General features: G+C 33.7%; 2 protein-coding genes across 2 annotated transcripts; one reads left to right on the top strand and one right to left on the bottom strand.

Moving 5' to 3' along the window:
- Nucleotides 1-19: 19 nt before the first annotated feature.
- Nucleotides 20-2,526, bottom strand: LOC120251940 (rac-like GTP-binding protein 2). Its single transcript, XM_039260589.1, has 8 exons — nucleotides 2,192-2,526; nucleotides 1,989-2,076; nucleotides 1,780-1,889; nucleotides 1,017-1,080; nucleotides 858-922; nucleotides 710-775; nucleotides 507-613; nucleotides 20-344 (listed from the first exon to the last, which is right to left on the bottom strand). The coding sequence occupies exons 1-8, from the start codon at nucleotides 2,288-2,290 to the stop codon at nucleotides 311-313; spliced, it is 633 nt and encodes a 210-aa protein (XP_039116523.1). The 5' UTR covers nucleotides 2,291-2,526; the 3' UTR covers nucleotides 20-310.
- A 3,527-nt stretch (nucleotides 2,527-6,053) lies between these two features.
- Nucleotides 6,054-16,126, top strand: LOC120251775 (malonate--CoA ligase). The gene is given in 19 exon segments (XM_039260417.1): nucleotides 6,054-6,496; nucleotides 7,359-7,537; nucleotides 8,107-8,313; nucleotides 8,448-8,649; nucleotides 9,466-9,554; nucleotides 9,948-10,017; nucleotides 10,259-10,311; nucleotides 10,499-10,606; nucleotides 11,159-11,257; nucleotides 12,399-12,491; nucleotides 12,608-12,631; nucleotides 12,633-12,688; nucleotides 13,862-13,964; nucleotides 14,403-14,493; nucleotides 14,810-14,883; nucleotides 15,209-15,283; nucleotides 15,285-15,389; nucleotides 15,582-15,635; nucleotides 15,728-16,126. Coding segments are annotated over 19 exon segments (1,860 nt in total). The 5' UTR covers nucleotides 6,054-6,357; the 3' UTR covers nucleotides 15,767-16,126.
- Nucleotides 16,127-16,373: the final 247 nt, after the last annotated feature.

Raw genomic sequence — 16,373 nt, 5'->3', positions numbered from 1 at the left:
AGCACAACAGAGTATGATCTAAAAAATTGAACTGTTTCGGCTATGAAATCACCACGTTTAGATTCATATAATCAAACTTCACATATACTGATATACTGCTGAAGTTCTTCAGAATCAAATACGCACAACAAAGTCATATATCGTCGGCGTAAGTAAAGCAGATAGTGTCAAGAAGACGATACAATACGAATACATTGTGTTAGCTTTGTTCCATCATCAACAAAACAAAGTCTACTTAAAAGTAAAGTTTCAGAGAACCAAAAGTTCCCTCTCTCTCTGCAAAATGTTTGCTAGCTTGGTTTGTTGCATCTCATGCATCACATGTGTTTCCACACAGACAGGTACTGCAAGGAAAGACATAAACAATCATATAAATCTTTAGATAAGTCGATGAATTTGTAATACAGTTTATCGAGCAATAATTGCAAGTTTCCATTCCTCGTTAGGCAGATGTTTTCGATCTTAGGAAAACTTAATAAAATCAATGGTAAATGGCAGGAACTTACAGCAATGTGCAACCGGATCTTCTTCTACGTTTCTTCTTGGCGATCTCCTTCCTTCGAGGAGGTTGCAGAACCACCTTAATTGCAGTATCAAAAACAGCTTTGACGTTCTGCTCCTCGGAACCAACAAAATCAGGAATATTCAGAGTATTTAAGATGCATGGTTTGTATTATTTTCACTGACTACTCAAATGATCATCGTGTACCTGCTGAGTCTTGGAGCTGCATTCAATGTATGCTGAAGCACCAATTTGCTTCCTAAGTTCCTCACCCTAACAATAAAAGTTTTTCACCATTGTTAAAACTCTCTCATGGAAAATTTTTGAAATTAATTTCTCAGGTTTGATCACTTACTTGTGCAGGTGTTATTGCAACAGCACCTGGGTGATCAGCAAGATATCCTCTGTCGTCACGAAGGTCTGGAACATTTAATGATAACAATGATCAAACAACAGACAAAGAAATTTTTGTCATACTACAATTCTTGATAAGTTTTTAAGAGATTACACACACCTAGTTTGGTTCCCACCAGAACAATTGGAACATTAGGAGCAAAGCGACGGAGTTCTGGCATCCACTGATTAAAAAAGAAGATCTAAAGCATGAGCTAATTGCAAATTTTGAAGGCTTTTAAGATAATAAACTGAGGCAAAAATACATCTGGATGCCTTAACTGAAGCCTTCATTTTAAAATGAAACATTTATGTATGTCTGTATGTTTGTGATTAATGGAAAAGCTATATATATATATACATATATATATATGTGTAGTCAGCATTCTCAGCTTTAGCCATGACAATGACTACAGTAAAAGTTGCAGATGAATAACTTTCTCAGTTTGACTGCAAAATAGCACATTGAATTCAAGTTATACTCTTGAGAACATTCTCATAAATGAAGAACTTTCACAGCTTGAATGCAAAATAACACATTGAATCCATGCCAACAAGTAGAATACAAAAACAAAGAGAGAACAAATTGAAGTAATTATAGATTGGCAAGTTGCTTTCTTAAGAACATTCTCATAAATGAAGATTCGGAGCTTGACTGCAAAATAGCATATTGGCAAGTAAAACACAAGAAAGAGGGAACATGGAGAACTGATTCTAAAGATTGATAGGAACTTTCTTGAGAACATTCTCATAGATGAAGTACAAATAGCACAATTATCATCCATCTAGACAAGAAAGCCCCAAAAAATCTATATATATATATATATATATATAGAAAGAGAGATAGAGATAAGATGGTAAAGGGATTAGAGATTGATAGTTACTTTCTTCAGAACATTTTCATAGCTGGCCCTGCTTATCAAGGAGAAAGCCAGAACAAAAATGTCTGCCCCTCTATAACTCAGTGGCCTCAATCTGCTATAATCTTCTTGTCCTACAAAAATAAAAACAAAAACCATTGAAATACATGCATGAAAAACACAACCAAACAAGACACAATGAAGAGAAAGAAGAATATCAACAAACATTATACCTGCAGTATCCCACAATCCCAAGTTTACAATGCTCCCATCCACAGAAACATTGGCACTGAAGTTATCAAACACAGTTGGAATATAATCCTGTGCAACAAAAAAAACACAGTTTAATTCCTGTGAAAATCCCTCAAAAAATCACCACCAAAAAAAACAGAAAATACAAAAAAAAAGAAAAAAAAAAAGAAAAGCAAGAACATACAGTAGGGAACTTGTTGCTAGTGTAGCAGATAAGCATACATGTTTTCCCCACAGCTCCATCCCCTACAGTCACACATTTAATAAACTTTGTAGCACTCATCCCTTCCCCTGCTACTCTCAAACCAAACCATACACTGAAGAAGAACAAGCTAGAGAGAGAGAGAAAGAGAAAGAGATAAAGATAAGAAGGTGGGCAAGAGGAAAAACAGGAACAAAAGAAAAGAGCTTTTCTTTGGTTTCAAGCAATGTGTAGAGTGAGAAGAGGGAGAGCCATTAGCAAACACTTGGACAACTTCTTGTTGTGAGAAAGAAGATGAATCTTAATAGACAAGGGAAAGAGACACCAAACAAGTGTTGGAATATATTAGAAGAGAACAAGAAGACAAAAGGTGGTGCTGTGTCTGTGTGACCACACACTGTACAGTGTATACCATACATACCATGCATGCATGCATGGACTCAACACCAGACACCATTATCAACCAACTAATAAAACTCAAAAGCTTGAAAAAAAGCTCATTCTTTTTGTTCAAATGGTAGTGGAGGGAAACTGCATGGATGGCCATGCATGTATATATATATACATGCATGCATGTGCATTAGTGCATGCATGGGTAAACACAAACAGCAACAACAACAAGACATGGAAAAGATAATAAATGAGAAGGTCATTGGTATGGTTGGGGGATCTACCAACCAAATCTATGGACCACTAGATTTAAAAATCAGGATGTATATCTATGAACTGCTCTTTTAAGGCATTGTAAAAGAAAGAGAAAGAGAGCCGTTGAGATGTTTGAAATGACTGGAAGTCTGGAAGTGATCCTGCAACTACCAGCACTTGAATTCGAATTCCAAGTTCCAACTAAAAAGATGTGAAAACAGTCAACTTTTGCTTTGCTTTTTTTCTCTCTGTAAATGTATGTAATAATTGAAACTAAAATAAAAAATAATGATTTGTATGGCATCTTCTGCTTCGCTTTTTTTTTAATTAAAAATAAAAATAATACTCTTTATAGGAAATATTAACTTATTTAATAATAATAATAATAATAATTTGGTAAAAATTTTGCAATTCTATTCATGCCACTTCTGTGAGAATAGAGTTAATATTTTATTTTTAATATTAATTTAATAAAATTCATAATTTTTATTTTTATATTTCTCCAATTTAACGATGATGATGAGAGATTTGCCAATTTTTTTATTTTGATTTTTTATATTAAACATTTATGTTATTAAAACAACTCTTTGTACTACTAAAATAGCTTTAAAATTGCGGTTTCATTTGTTATTTCTTAGGTGATGGTGCAAATCAATCACCGACACTAATAATAGTTTAAAAATGCAACAATCGACAAGCAAGCGATGTGTATTTTTTAAAAAAATATAAAGATATTGATAAAAAACAAACATAGAGCATGGTATTTTTAATTTAAAAATTAAAAACTTTAAAATTACATAACTTGTGTCTCCAGAAAAAAAATCTCCAACAAGATTTGAATTTTCATGTCATTATTTTCTTTAAATATAATTAATATTCACATTTGTCGTCTTTATCAATATATATATATATATATAATTGAGATATGAATATCGGTTTTTTAACTAATTAGTTTGCTTCACATAATTTTAGAGCATCAATGATAATTCCTCACTGGCAAAATAAGAGATGATTGAAGTTTTGGTGTCAGAAATATATTTAAAATTTCAAAAGCATCTATATATAATATTCAAACCATTTGTTAAAAAAAAACATTACAATTATTAAATTTAAATAAAAATGATTATAAAAAATATAAAAAAAATACTAACGACCAACAACGGTTTATTTTATTAATCCGAGTTACTTATGTAGAATGTTTGGGTCATATTAAAAACAAATCCAAACTTTAACTCATGTTACATGTAAAATAAGAACATAAGTGTTATAGAATTTATATGTGCTCGTTTCTACCACGTGATTTTTATTTTTGTTTGCATAAAAAATAAAGCCCAGACAATGTCCATGGGCTGGAATTCCTTTGAAATTGAAATCACTTTATTTATTTATTTTTTTCTTGAAGTTATATATGAAATAAATTCAGATGTATGTAACTCTTCTATTATTAATTTCTAATCGAGATGCCATCGTCTATGTATCTTGCTATCTCTATTTCTCTTTTTTTTGTTCTTATCTTTTTGGTATTCATGTTTCTTGACTTTTTGCAATTGATGAATGAAGAAAAAGATTATGATTTTGTCATCACTTGACTTCAAGACAATTGTTATCATAATGACAAGATAACTGGCTCATCACGTTTATCTTCTCTTCTACTCAAAACCAAGATATTTTATTATATTCTTTTATTATACTTTTTTACCAGACAATTTATAATAATAAAAAACTTCATGCAAATTATAAATTATACTATACAGTCACATGATGAGTTATTTTTTTTTTTATGAATAAATCAATAATTTATTCACTTTATTAATATGTATATATATAAACTTAAAATTATAAATTAAAAATTAGATAAATCTTGATATTAAAATGGATGCAAGTATTAAATTGATTTGAAAATAAATAAAAAAATTAAAAAACCAAGATTATTGATAACAAACACTGTAACTAAAGATAAAAAATTACATACAGGAGATTATTAATTCATTTATTAAGTTAATAATTCATCTTTAACATAATAATTATTTAAAAAGATTATATTTTTTTGGACGTATTTGATTTATCAACAAATTTTAAAATAATAATCTGAAGTAAAGTACTGAGAGGTATCTAAGAAAATAGGCCTAAAATAATCTGGAACAAAGTACCGGAAGATAGACCTCCCCAGTTATGTTTCAAGATATATAATAACACAGGCACATTGGCATACAATAATTCAAGCCCCACATATCAAATTATCATAAAGAAACAAATCCTCTATACTCATTCCAATGTACATGAACCTTCAAAAAAATGAATATCTTATAATAATAATAATAATAATAATAATAATAATTAATTTTTATGCCTAAGCCAATGACCATTTTAGTCCATTTGGCAGTCGGGTCCCCTCAAAGTGATTGCTCACCCCGAATGTCGAGCGTGACTCCCGAGTTTCGATCCCCATCTCTCACAGTGAGAAGCGCGGTTTTGCATGGTAGTCACGACTCCCACGACGTATTTCATCACCTGGCTCCGACGTTTGTCGCCTTTTTTAAAAAAATTTTATGCCCAAACAAACACCACATAAATTATCACATGATTTTGTCACATCATAAAAACATTGCGTAATTCACTAGGCATATGCTTTTTTAATAAATTTAGAAAAACAAAATTGAATCCATTTCATTGGTGCAAGAGTTCTAATTCCACAAGTAATGCTATTCATTCAAAAATACTGTTTGAATGCAACCTCAAAAATGAGGTTGTATTTTTTTATTTTTTTGACAACTGGCATATTAAGCATATTAATATTGAGTTATTTGTGTGTGAGAGGAGATAGGAGATTGACCTCTATATAGCGAAGCCATGTGTTTAAACAAAAATTAATTTTTTAAATGTTATTTGTATACCTTTAGTCATAAACTAGGAAATTGGACTCACAATTGATACTATTAAACTCCAAATTTTTTGAATGCTGTATTTTTATTTTTCACAATAAATCTAAATACCTATAGGTTATGAGCTCTTCCCGTATCCATTTTAATATTTGATACGGGACTTGTTCATGTTTATTAAAAATAAATAAATCAAATTAAATCAAATAAAACCAAAAACATTTTTTTTTGTTTTCTTATCATTCAAATAAATAAATAAATAAATTAAATTAAATTAAATAAAAACAAAAGCATTTTTTTCTTTTTCCTTATCATTCAAAGACTGGGCGTTGGATTCCCACCTTCAATTCCCAATCCTCCGCCACGCTCACCGTCACCACGCTGGACGGAACCCTAGCCGGCTCGTTCAGCTCAAGCCGAGCTCAAGCTCCGTTCTTGGCTCTTCGAATTACCAAACAGGATCTCGAGCCGAGCTGGAGCTGAGCTCCAGCTTGATTAAAACCCTAGTTGTACCTTGGCGCGGAGAAAAGATCTAGGGTTTTTTTCTTCTTTTAGGTCATAATTGAATTCATTTTGTTCTTTTTTGTGGAGTGGTTGGTCCCGCTGGCAAATAGATGAGATATTATGATCTCAATCAATTCGAACGCCACCCTCCACGGCCTCCAGCTTCATCGCATTCATTTAACCCCCGTTCGAGCTGCCAATCCCTTTGCCAGATCCGGATTCCTTGGTTTCCCTGTCCTTCAGTCCTTGTTTCACTCAGGTGAGTCCATCTCTTCCTCTTTGCATGAGGATTAAGGTTTTTTTTTGTTTTTTAGTTGGTTCTATTTTGATTTTGATGATCTTTTTGTTTTTGTGATGGAGTTTTGAGTGTTCATGTGGTTTATTGTTTGGTAAAGAAGCTGTGTTCTAGTGCTGCCTCTGTTGAAGTAGTAATGGATTGTTTATGGTGTTTGATTAACTTGATAGGGATATATTTGTTGAAGATGACAGCCACTTGGTTGTTAGAATTATGTGTGCGGAACTAATAAAGTTGATGCTTTTATGGAAAAGAACTTTTTTAATTGACATTGAAATGTTGGTCATGATCTTGAGTTTTGCACCTGCATATATTTCTCGGATGGTAATTCCATTTATTGCCTTTCATGTAAGTTTTTTTTTTTAAATTTTTTTTATAAGTTTGTAATTTTTTTTTTTAAGTTGATCTGACTTTGATGAAATGGAACTAGGGGTGCGAGTGATTTTCAGTTATGTGGATCTTGTAATTTAGGGTGGACTGAGCAATGTTATTTTTTGTGGTTACTATGTCGGTTTGAGTTGGTTCAAGAGCATATATCTTTGCTGCAATTTCTCTAATTTAACTTACTTTATGCTCTTGTTTTTGTGAAATTTATGCCATTCTTACATGATAGTGTAATAGTATTCTAACACTATTCCATTTTCGCTTGTTTTTTTCATAATAATTATGATATAAACTACAGAAGTACTTTTTGGAACCTTTCCGAGAAAAGTATAAATAGATAATTATAAGACAGTGGAAAATTTCTTTGGTATGATGCATTGGCATGATTATGTGATTTACTGTGAAATATATGTTGGCTTAAATTCAAATGCTTTTCTTATAGTGCAATCAGGAGGATCATTATCTTCTACATTCATGGATGTTGCGAAGGTAGCCATTACACGAGCAGCCACCCATGATAGTGTGGCGATAAGAGCTGAGGATAAGAGCTATAGTTTTGCACATCTGGTGTCATCTGCCTGGAGTATTTCCAACTTGTTGCATGCCAAATTTTCTAAAACTGTAAGTTTAATTTTTGGCTAGTATAATTTGAATATTGGCCTAAATATGCATTCTTCCCATAGCATTGGAATGCTCTTTTACTTGATGATAACAACACTAGCCCATTTGGTAAGCTAGGGCGGCATTCACTAGCAACTGGTGATTTTTACATTTGCAACAATTTTCCTTCTCGTTCATATGCAATGTTGACATCAAAGTGCATACCAATGGATGCGAGCAAGACCAATTGTCTGCAGATGTGCCATGGAGGCACGTAAAAGAGGCTGATTACAAATTGGTTAGATTCTTGCAGTGAAGTAGAAAACCAAAATTGAGGCACACAAACATGCAAAAATCCCACGATGCTTCATGCTTCCTAGTTGCCCTTTAACCACTTTTACCAATGCCCATCTTTTTGGCAAAATTGCAAATCCCAGTAATAATAGAATGTGATATTACAAAATGCATACTGTTGTAAAAAAGTGGGGATCACTTATTTGACTAGAACCCTTGTTGATTTTCACACTACTATGTTCCTTCCCCTTTCAAATTTAAAGTCGCTCATGGTGAAATGTTTCTTGTTGATAAAGGCGGAGGATGGACGCAAAAGTGAGAATGCATTGGGTCAGGTGATAGATGCCAACAGATTTCTTAATGGAGCTCGTGTAGGAATTGTTGCAAAACCATCTGCCGAGTTTGTTGCTGGACTTCTGGGAACCTGGCTCAGTGGTGGAGTTGCTGTTCCACTTGCACTAAGCTACCCAGAAGCAGAACTCTTGCATGTGATGAATGACTCGGTGCACACTAAATACTATGTGTTTCTTTCATCTGCTTTGTTCCAAAATTGTTTGTTAATGTTAAGGCAGGGTGATGGATGGTTTCCAGTGGCTATTAGAATTCATGGCTAAGGGATTTCTGGACTTTTGAACAGGATGTCACCATGATTCTAAGTACTCCAGAGCATCAAGAAATTATGAAGAATGTCGCTGCTAAATGTTCTGCTCATTTTTCTCTTATCCCTGCTGTCACTAGTATTTCATCCGAGGCAGGACCACATGAACATTCAGAGAATGGAGTGACTGATGTGGTCTCTAAGTTGATGGGAAAATTTGTGGACTCAAAATCATCTGAAGGTAAGTTGGTGGCATATATTTGTTTGGTTTATTGTTGTGTTAATTTGGATTAATCTACTTGCTTCACAAATCTTGAGAAAATAGAGCCTGACTTTACATCCTATATGACTAACAATATACCATGTGGATGGTTATTTTGTTGGAATATTGACTAAACAACTAAAACTTTTAAGCTTAATCTATTGGGAAAGAGTGTTGGATGCACTTTCAAATTTCTATTATTCCTCTTGTTTTTTGTGTGCTTGATGTTCATTTGTTGCTTCAAACTCTATGTAATATGTCATGTGATGTGGAATAGAAGTTGATATGACCGCCAGAAGTCATGAAGCCATAAATAAACTTTATTCTACCAAAATCTACTTAGAACAAGCTACTTTGGCACAGACATGCGTCAAACCCTTGACTTCTGATTAGGGAGGGAAGTGTTGTGCCAACTCTTTATTGTGTTGATGATACTCTCATTTACTTGGTATGAAATAAAGGTTCAAATTTTTACCTAGCACCTGTGTTAAATTGATACTATCTGATATATGTACATATGCATGTACAGACGGATGCTTGGATACATCTGCATAGACATCAATTTTTTGAAATCCATGTCAAAGAATGGTATTGCTTTACTTTTTCCAAGCATAACATCTAAAGAAAAAGTGTTGATATATAATAGCAATTCTTTCAATTTGATGTAAGTTTGTTTCCTTTCTAGGTTCTAGTTTCCTTGACTTGAAAAATGAAAACTATTATACATGGATGCTTAATGTTGTCGTTTTAACTATTGACTGGTATTGAAGTTACTGAGCTTTTTATGATGCATAGGTGATGATCCCGCTTTAATTCTATACACCAGTGGTACAACAGGTAAACCCAAAGGTGTAGTCCACACACACAGAGGTATAATTTCCCAGGTAATTTCTATACAGTTATACTTCTAGCTTCAATTCTCAAGTTGCTTTCTATATTACTGTTCTCTGTCCTATTTGGTATGCTCATCACCGTGGTGACTTTTACAAGTTTGTTACCTTAATCCTATCATGGAATGGTGACTTGTAGGAATGGGTTTTCTTCATATGGTAAAAGTTGATTGATGCCTCTTGTCCTGTGAAGAAGCAAATGCTTTATTGTTCTGTTTAATGTACTGTGTTTATACATGACTACTTGATGAACAGTTGATAGTATGTTTTGATAGCTCGCAAATGTTATTTTTTTTTACTTCTTACCCAGTTTTGTTAAAATTCAGGCTCTATCTAATGTCTCATCTAGCTACAATACTTACAGTTGACATTCGGCTTCATTTTCAGGTCCAAATTCTAACTGAGGCATGGGAATATACGCCTTCGGATCAATTCCTGCACTGTCTACCCTTACACCATATCCAGTGAATACAACTTTGCATAAATTAAATTTTATATTTTTTTTAGTTCACTGGCTATGCTGCTATTCCATATCAGCTCCAAAGTACTGGCCCATAATTGTGAATTAAAAGGGCTATATATGGTCTTTTCTCACATTATGAACTGCTCTTTGGTAGATTCCTTCTCTTTTGGTTATGTTCCATCAGATTTCATGTATACAAGAGGTAGCTTATCATGAGATCCTTAACTTCTAACACATGTTCATGGTCTTTTCAATGCTTTATTGGCGCCTCTTTATGCTGGTTCTGGGGTAATGCCTCGCTACTCTATTTTCCGTTTGAGATAATCTTTGCAATGACCATGCCATTTTCTTAAGTGATCCCATAAATTCATGCATCATTTTATGAAAAAAATTAAATGAATAAATGAATTCATGCACGCCTCGATGATGTTGTCAAGCTGCCATTGTCCTTAAAAATCTTGTTCTCCTTTTGAAGGTTGAGTTCTTACCAAAATTTAGCGTCCGAGGAGTGTGGCAGAGATGGCGTGAATCATACCCAAGAGAGGGGAGTAAATCAAACGATGCTATTACTCTGTTCACGGGAGTAAGTTCTCTTTCTTCACATGTGTTTCTATTATGTTGGCCTGTATTTGATAGCATCACTATTTTCCTTATGGTCTCTATCCAATATTTTGTGGAGAGACTAGTGCAAGTTGGGAACATCATGGTGTTCTTTTTTGGTACACCTTTTACCACTTGCAAAATTCTATAGGTGCTATCCAAGGGCTTTTTGTGAAGTTTCCTTGCTATCATATATATTTAGGCACCTAATTGTAAATGGACTTGCAATTAAAGATTTCCTTAAGAACAGTCTATCAATTCATGTTATTCTTAGTGTGTCAAAGCTTCCATTGTTGGTATTTTCTGGAATTTACCAGGACCGCTCTGCTACAGGATCATGAATGTGTCAGAAGAATATGTTGTCTTTTATTGGGTTTTAAACCCACATCCTTTATGCATCATGATATATTATAGCCAGTGGACACAATATTTGTTCACAATGCTAATGTTCAAGTTCGCTCAATAAGCAGACATTTTGGCTTCACTTTGATGCTTTCATTTGTTTTTATGTATCCTCTGCAATATTTATTTGCAGGTTCCCACTATGTATACCAGGCTGTTGCAAGGTTATGATGCAATGGATCCAGATATGAAAGCATCTTCTGCTTTTGCTGCAAATAAGTTACGTCTAATGGTAAATAAATCTAAGAATCTCTTCTTCAGACTTGATTTTGCATGCCTTTTTATGTAAATGTCATACTTGAGTTTTCAAGAATGCCTAATTAAGAAATGCACAACTAATATTTCTGTTTTTTATGTCTGATTGCAATAAATTTTAAACAAGCATTAAGGTGCTTCAGTTTTAGAATTTGATTGTTTATGTCATGTCAAAGTTCTCGATCCTCTAAAACTTTGTTTTCCCTTATAGCTTGTTTGATAATTTTACATATACTGTAACCGAGCCTTATTACTCTAACCATGTTACCCATACTTCTTTCAAAAACCTGATCTGGTATTCTTTTTGTTGTCACCTTTCCAGTTTGTTGCAATCTTGTCCTAAAGGTATGGGTGGAGTGTGTGGAGCAATAACGAACAAGAAACTAACAACACGCTCTATAACAAGCAAAAGAAGACACTATAGTTTAGCTCCTACATTCTAATTTGTTTGATAGCCTCTTATCATCCACTCACTTTTCCAAATCTACATCTCCCACCAAAGCTTCCATATATATCATCCTCCTGAGCCCTTTGAGCCGTGTTTGAACTTTAAAGATCCTTATGAAATGCAGTTCAATGAGGGCCAAGTCAGAGGTCCAGGTTTCTGTGAATATGCACCATGTTTGTAGTAATACAAGGTTGACTTTTTCTTTTGCTCCATTAAACCCTAGCTAGATGCTTCCAATCACTCAGAGGACCTCTCCTTTTTGTTTTTGAACGCAAGCAGACCCAGAGTGATTTAAGGTTGCTAAATTATAGTTCTAATTAAGTTTCCATGCCCCCTGTTGAGTTTACTATTACATTCTTGTTTATTTTTACTATGTGTTCGGTAGTTTATACTTTCTTACTGTTGTAAGACAATGTAATGTGACACATTTCTAGCATTTTTACTAATTACTGATTTGAGTAAGATCACCTTATGGGTATTCATTTGAATTTTATGAGCTTTTTAGTTATCTGCTTTCCATTATGCTATAAGATTGAACCGTTCAACCTTTTTATTTAGTGATGGCTACTCCCATATTTCTTGTATTTTATTCTCCCCTTGAATTTGGTCTATTGTAATTCAATAAAATGGAATATATAAACAAACTTCATTCATATGATCTTTTCTCTAGATGTGTGGATCATCTGCACTTCCATATCCTGTTATGAAACAATGGGAGGAAATTACAGGTCATCGTCTTCTGGAACGCTATGGTATGACTGAGGTTAGTGGTTTTAATCCAGTGGTCGAATCCTGCCTTTTGTTCATCCAGATATACTATTTGAAATGCATCTCTTAATATTGAACTGTGAGATGACTAATAACATGTTGCTTTGATAGTTTGTCATGGCACTTGCCAATCCTTTTACATGGTAAACGAAAAGGAGGCACAGTTGGCAAACCTCTTCCAAGGGTGGAGGTATGTTGGAATTTTACCATGGATGCACTTTTCCTTATTTAAATTTGATCTGAAACTCTGTTGGATCCCATTAATATTATTTGAAAGTTGTCATTGGATAAGAACCTAATTTGCTACATGTATATTGTAACTGTGCCTGATGCATCTTTATTTTCATGAATAGCTTTTTAGATTGACCATGGGTTATAGAATGAAAGCCCTCTTGTTATATCTTACTCAAAGGGACCCAAATAGGAGGCATCCAGTTGTCTTCACTACCATAGAATTGAAAGTATAAATTCATCGTCTTTGGTGGAAAACCTGCTTAACCTATGAATGCCATTTCTGGTGGAAATAATCATTTTGACATTCTGGAATTTACATCTGAAACTGGCAAGCATGTTCTATTCTCTGAACAAGATTGCATTCTCATATAAAACCTATTGATGCTATCAGTCGGATAAAATGGGGCTCTGTTTTTATGGTTAATTCAGTAGCATATTTTAATTTATATCATCAAAGAAAGGTAATAGATATAGAAGCTACTTTCCTCTTGCTGTGGAATGCCAGGAAGTAGGCAAGTTACTTTACTCATCCAGTGATTTTGACATTTTCATCTGATGGCTCCTTGCTCAACATCCTCTAGCTCTACCAAGGACACAATTTTGGCTTGGCCATGTCCATTGCAAGCCTGGTGTTGTTTCATCTAGAAAGCCACTTTTTCAAGTAATATTTTCGTGAAGGAATATTTGCATGTCTGCTTCCCTCCAATATTCCTTTCTAATCTGAATGGTCATTGAGTCATTGACCAATGCTAATTGATTGTGCATTGGATTCACTATTTCACCAAATTTTGTAAGTGTTCCCATTGACTAGTTATTACTTTAATTTGGCACAGAGTTTTGTATCCATATATCGCACTTTTCCCTTATTTTCTACCTGGTTCTTATTTGATACATCTAATCTGGACTGTCATGTATGAGTTATTACTCAAGACTTCTTCCCTTTGGCACATAAAAGTCACTGGTTATTAGCATTTCAAATACTACTAGCAGCTACTGTACACTGCTGATCCTTTTCATGGGATAATTAGAGTACCCACTGAAGACTCTTTATGATGAAGCTTCCTCATTAACATTATACGCATAATTGAAATTCGAGTGGTGTATCTGTTGTTTCTGGATTGTGAATAGGTCAAGATTATCATCGGAAGAAGAAAGTGAAAAAGATGGACCAGCAATAGGGGAGCTATGTGTCAGAAGTCCTTCCTTGTTTAAGGAGTATTGGAAGCAGCCCAAGGTAATTTTCTGCTAATTTCATTTTCATGCCTGTTTAAGTTTTTCGACACTGTTCTTTTTTTTTTTTTTAAATAATCTATCTTATTTGATACTCATCTTCATAATTTCTTTGAATTTCTGTTTTAGTCCATATTCCTACAGGCCCATATAAATCATAAAGCATAGTTTAGAAAAGCTTGCCATTATAGCCTCTGGTGGTTTAGCTTTTGTATAATCTGGTAGTTTATCACTTTGGTTGCTAGCTATGGTAAGAATAAGGATTTTAAGCTTTAATAAAGGTTACCTGTCAGATAATTTCTTCTGAATCATTGAATAACCTAACAAGCTGGATAAAGAAACCAGAAGGTTTTCAATAAATAACAGTTTCTTCGAGGCACATGTCCTTCTTTATCACTTCAGTTTTGACTTCACTTGTTCTTACTGTCCGAAACTATTCTAGGTGACTGCAGAGTCATTTATTGATGGTGGATTCTTCAAGACAGGAGATACTGTCACAGTAGATGACAATGGATACTACATAATCTTGGGACGTGAGTGTTCTTATCAGGCATTGCTTTCTAGTAATACCCCTATTTAAAATGTCAAAATAGACTAGTAAAGTTTGTGATTTTTTTTTTAATCCACAATATCCTGCTTTAAGTGCCAAGTATCTGGTGCATCTCCAGATGATAGTATTCATATATCTTCATTCACATACATAAACATGATGTGCTTTTATGTGGAATTTCTCATCTCATCTTGCTTGTTAATCTTTCACTAATTGAGTGTTTATTATGCATTTCTGATTCTGCAGATATTTATGGTTCTTGTCTTATTGTATCTTCGTTATATTTGATTTCTCTGCAGGTACTAATGCTGATATAATGAAAGTTGGTGGTTACAAGCTGTCAGCATTGGATATTGAAGCAGTGCTTTTAGAGGCAAGTGCCCCTTCCTTCCATCTGCTAAATGCTAACAAGTCTTCTGTTTGGGATAACAATCGCCAATTTGTTCCTGATTCATCGTGAATATTTAATTGTGGAGTTCATCTGGTGCCATGAGCGAACTTGTGTTTTCTTTAGATGAAATAGAAAGCTCTGTTAGTTTTGGTTGTGATTCTTTTACATGCAAATATTTCACTAAAATATACCAACCACCAACAGATAATTCTGTCTCTTTGTTGCAAGAATTGTCTAGTCATTGGTCCAAACAAATTTATTTATATGAAGGTGATCTAAATCATGACGCTTCAATTTCTCTTTTCAGCATGAAGATATTCTGGAAGTTTGTGTTTTGGGCTTGCCTGACAAGGATTACGGTGAGATCGTTTGTGCCATTGTTCGTGCCACAAGAACATGCAAAGAAAAGAGCAGAAAAAGAGCTGAAACCTGTTATGACCTTGAAGGAATTTCAGAGTTGGGCAAAGAAGAGATTGGCTCCTTACAAGGTTCTTTACATCCTACTAATTTTCCTTCTTCCTAATTTATGATTGCAAAAGAACCAGCTTCTCATGCCTAAATCTCTACATCTCTTGCAAGCTAAATGTTAAAGCACATGACTTCCACTTATCGTTATCGAATTTTCTTCTGACGCTTCATTTGAAAAAAGGATTTGACAAATATTAATCTGCCGTCTCCAGATTCCGACAAAATTAATCCTGTGGGACTCTCTTCCACGCAACGCAATGGGAAAAGTGAAGAAATTTTCATCCTTTTCCAAATATTATCATTTTGTTAAGTTTCTTCAAACCATTTAACATCATGAAAATTATCTTTTCTGATTCAGGTGAACAAGAAAGAGATCAAGAAATTGCTAGTGGACTGATCAAGTTCTTGTGCTGATCTTGTGAGATAATTTTTGGTAAATCTCGCCCACAAATCATTCATTGCAGTGTCATCTATGCTTGTCATTTGTAGCAGCAACATCATCAACAACAACAAGAATAATAATCAGAGTGCCCTCAGTGAATAAGTGCAGAAAGTTGATAATAATTTCTGATGCTTAGCTTTATCATATATATATATATATATATTGTTTATCAAATGAAAACATCAGTACTGAAGTTGGTGAACTTCTCTTAGGTATATAGGATGAAATGTCCCTACTACCTCAATCTTGAACAGTTAGCAATGAATATGTAGCCTCTCTTTTCTCATTTCTCAGAAAGTTTTTATTTTTATTTTATTTTATTGTTATTATTTTTTGGTGGTCATTTTCCATCCATATGGATGCAGAAATTCAAATGCAAAAATATTTATCTAAATATACCAAAACATTAGTTTTTTGAAGTTTTGGCATTGCTTGTTTTGTTGGAATGTTCTAAATATATAATATTATTTTTTAATGATAATATCATCTAATATAGAATAATAATAGATTCACACAATATATGTAAATATTTACTTGATAGTGTTGATTCATGGCCGTTGCA

The sequence above is a fragment of the Dioscorea cayenensis genome, chromosome 20 (genome assembly GCF_009730915.1).
Source record: "Dioscorea cayenensis subsp. rotundata cultivar TDr96_F1 chromosome 20, TDr96_F1_v2_PseudoChromosome.rev07_lg8_w22 25.fasta, whole genome shotgun sequence".
Classification (NCBI taxonomy): Eukaryota; Viridiplantae; Streptophyta; class Magnoliopsida; order Dioscoreales; family Dioscoreaceae; genus Dioscorea; species Dioscorea cayenensis.
Note: the sequence above shows the minus strand (reverse complement) of the source record. Positions and strands in the feature narration are given on the sequence as shown.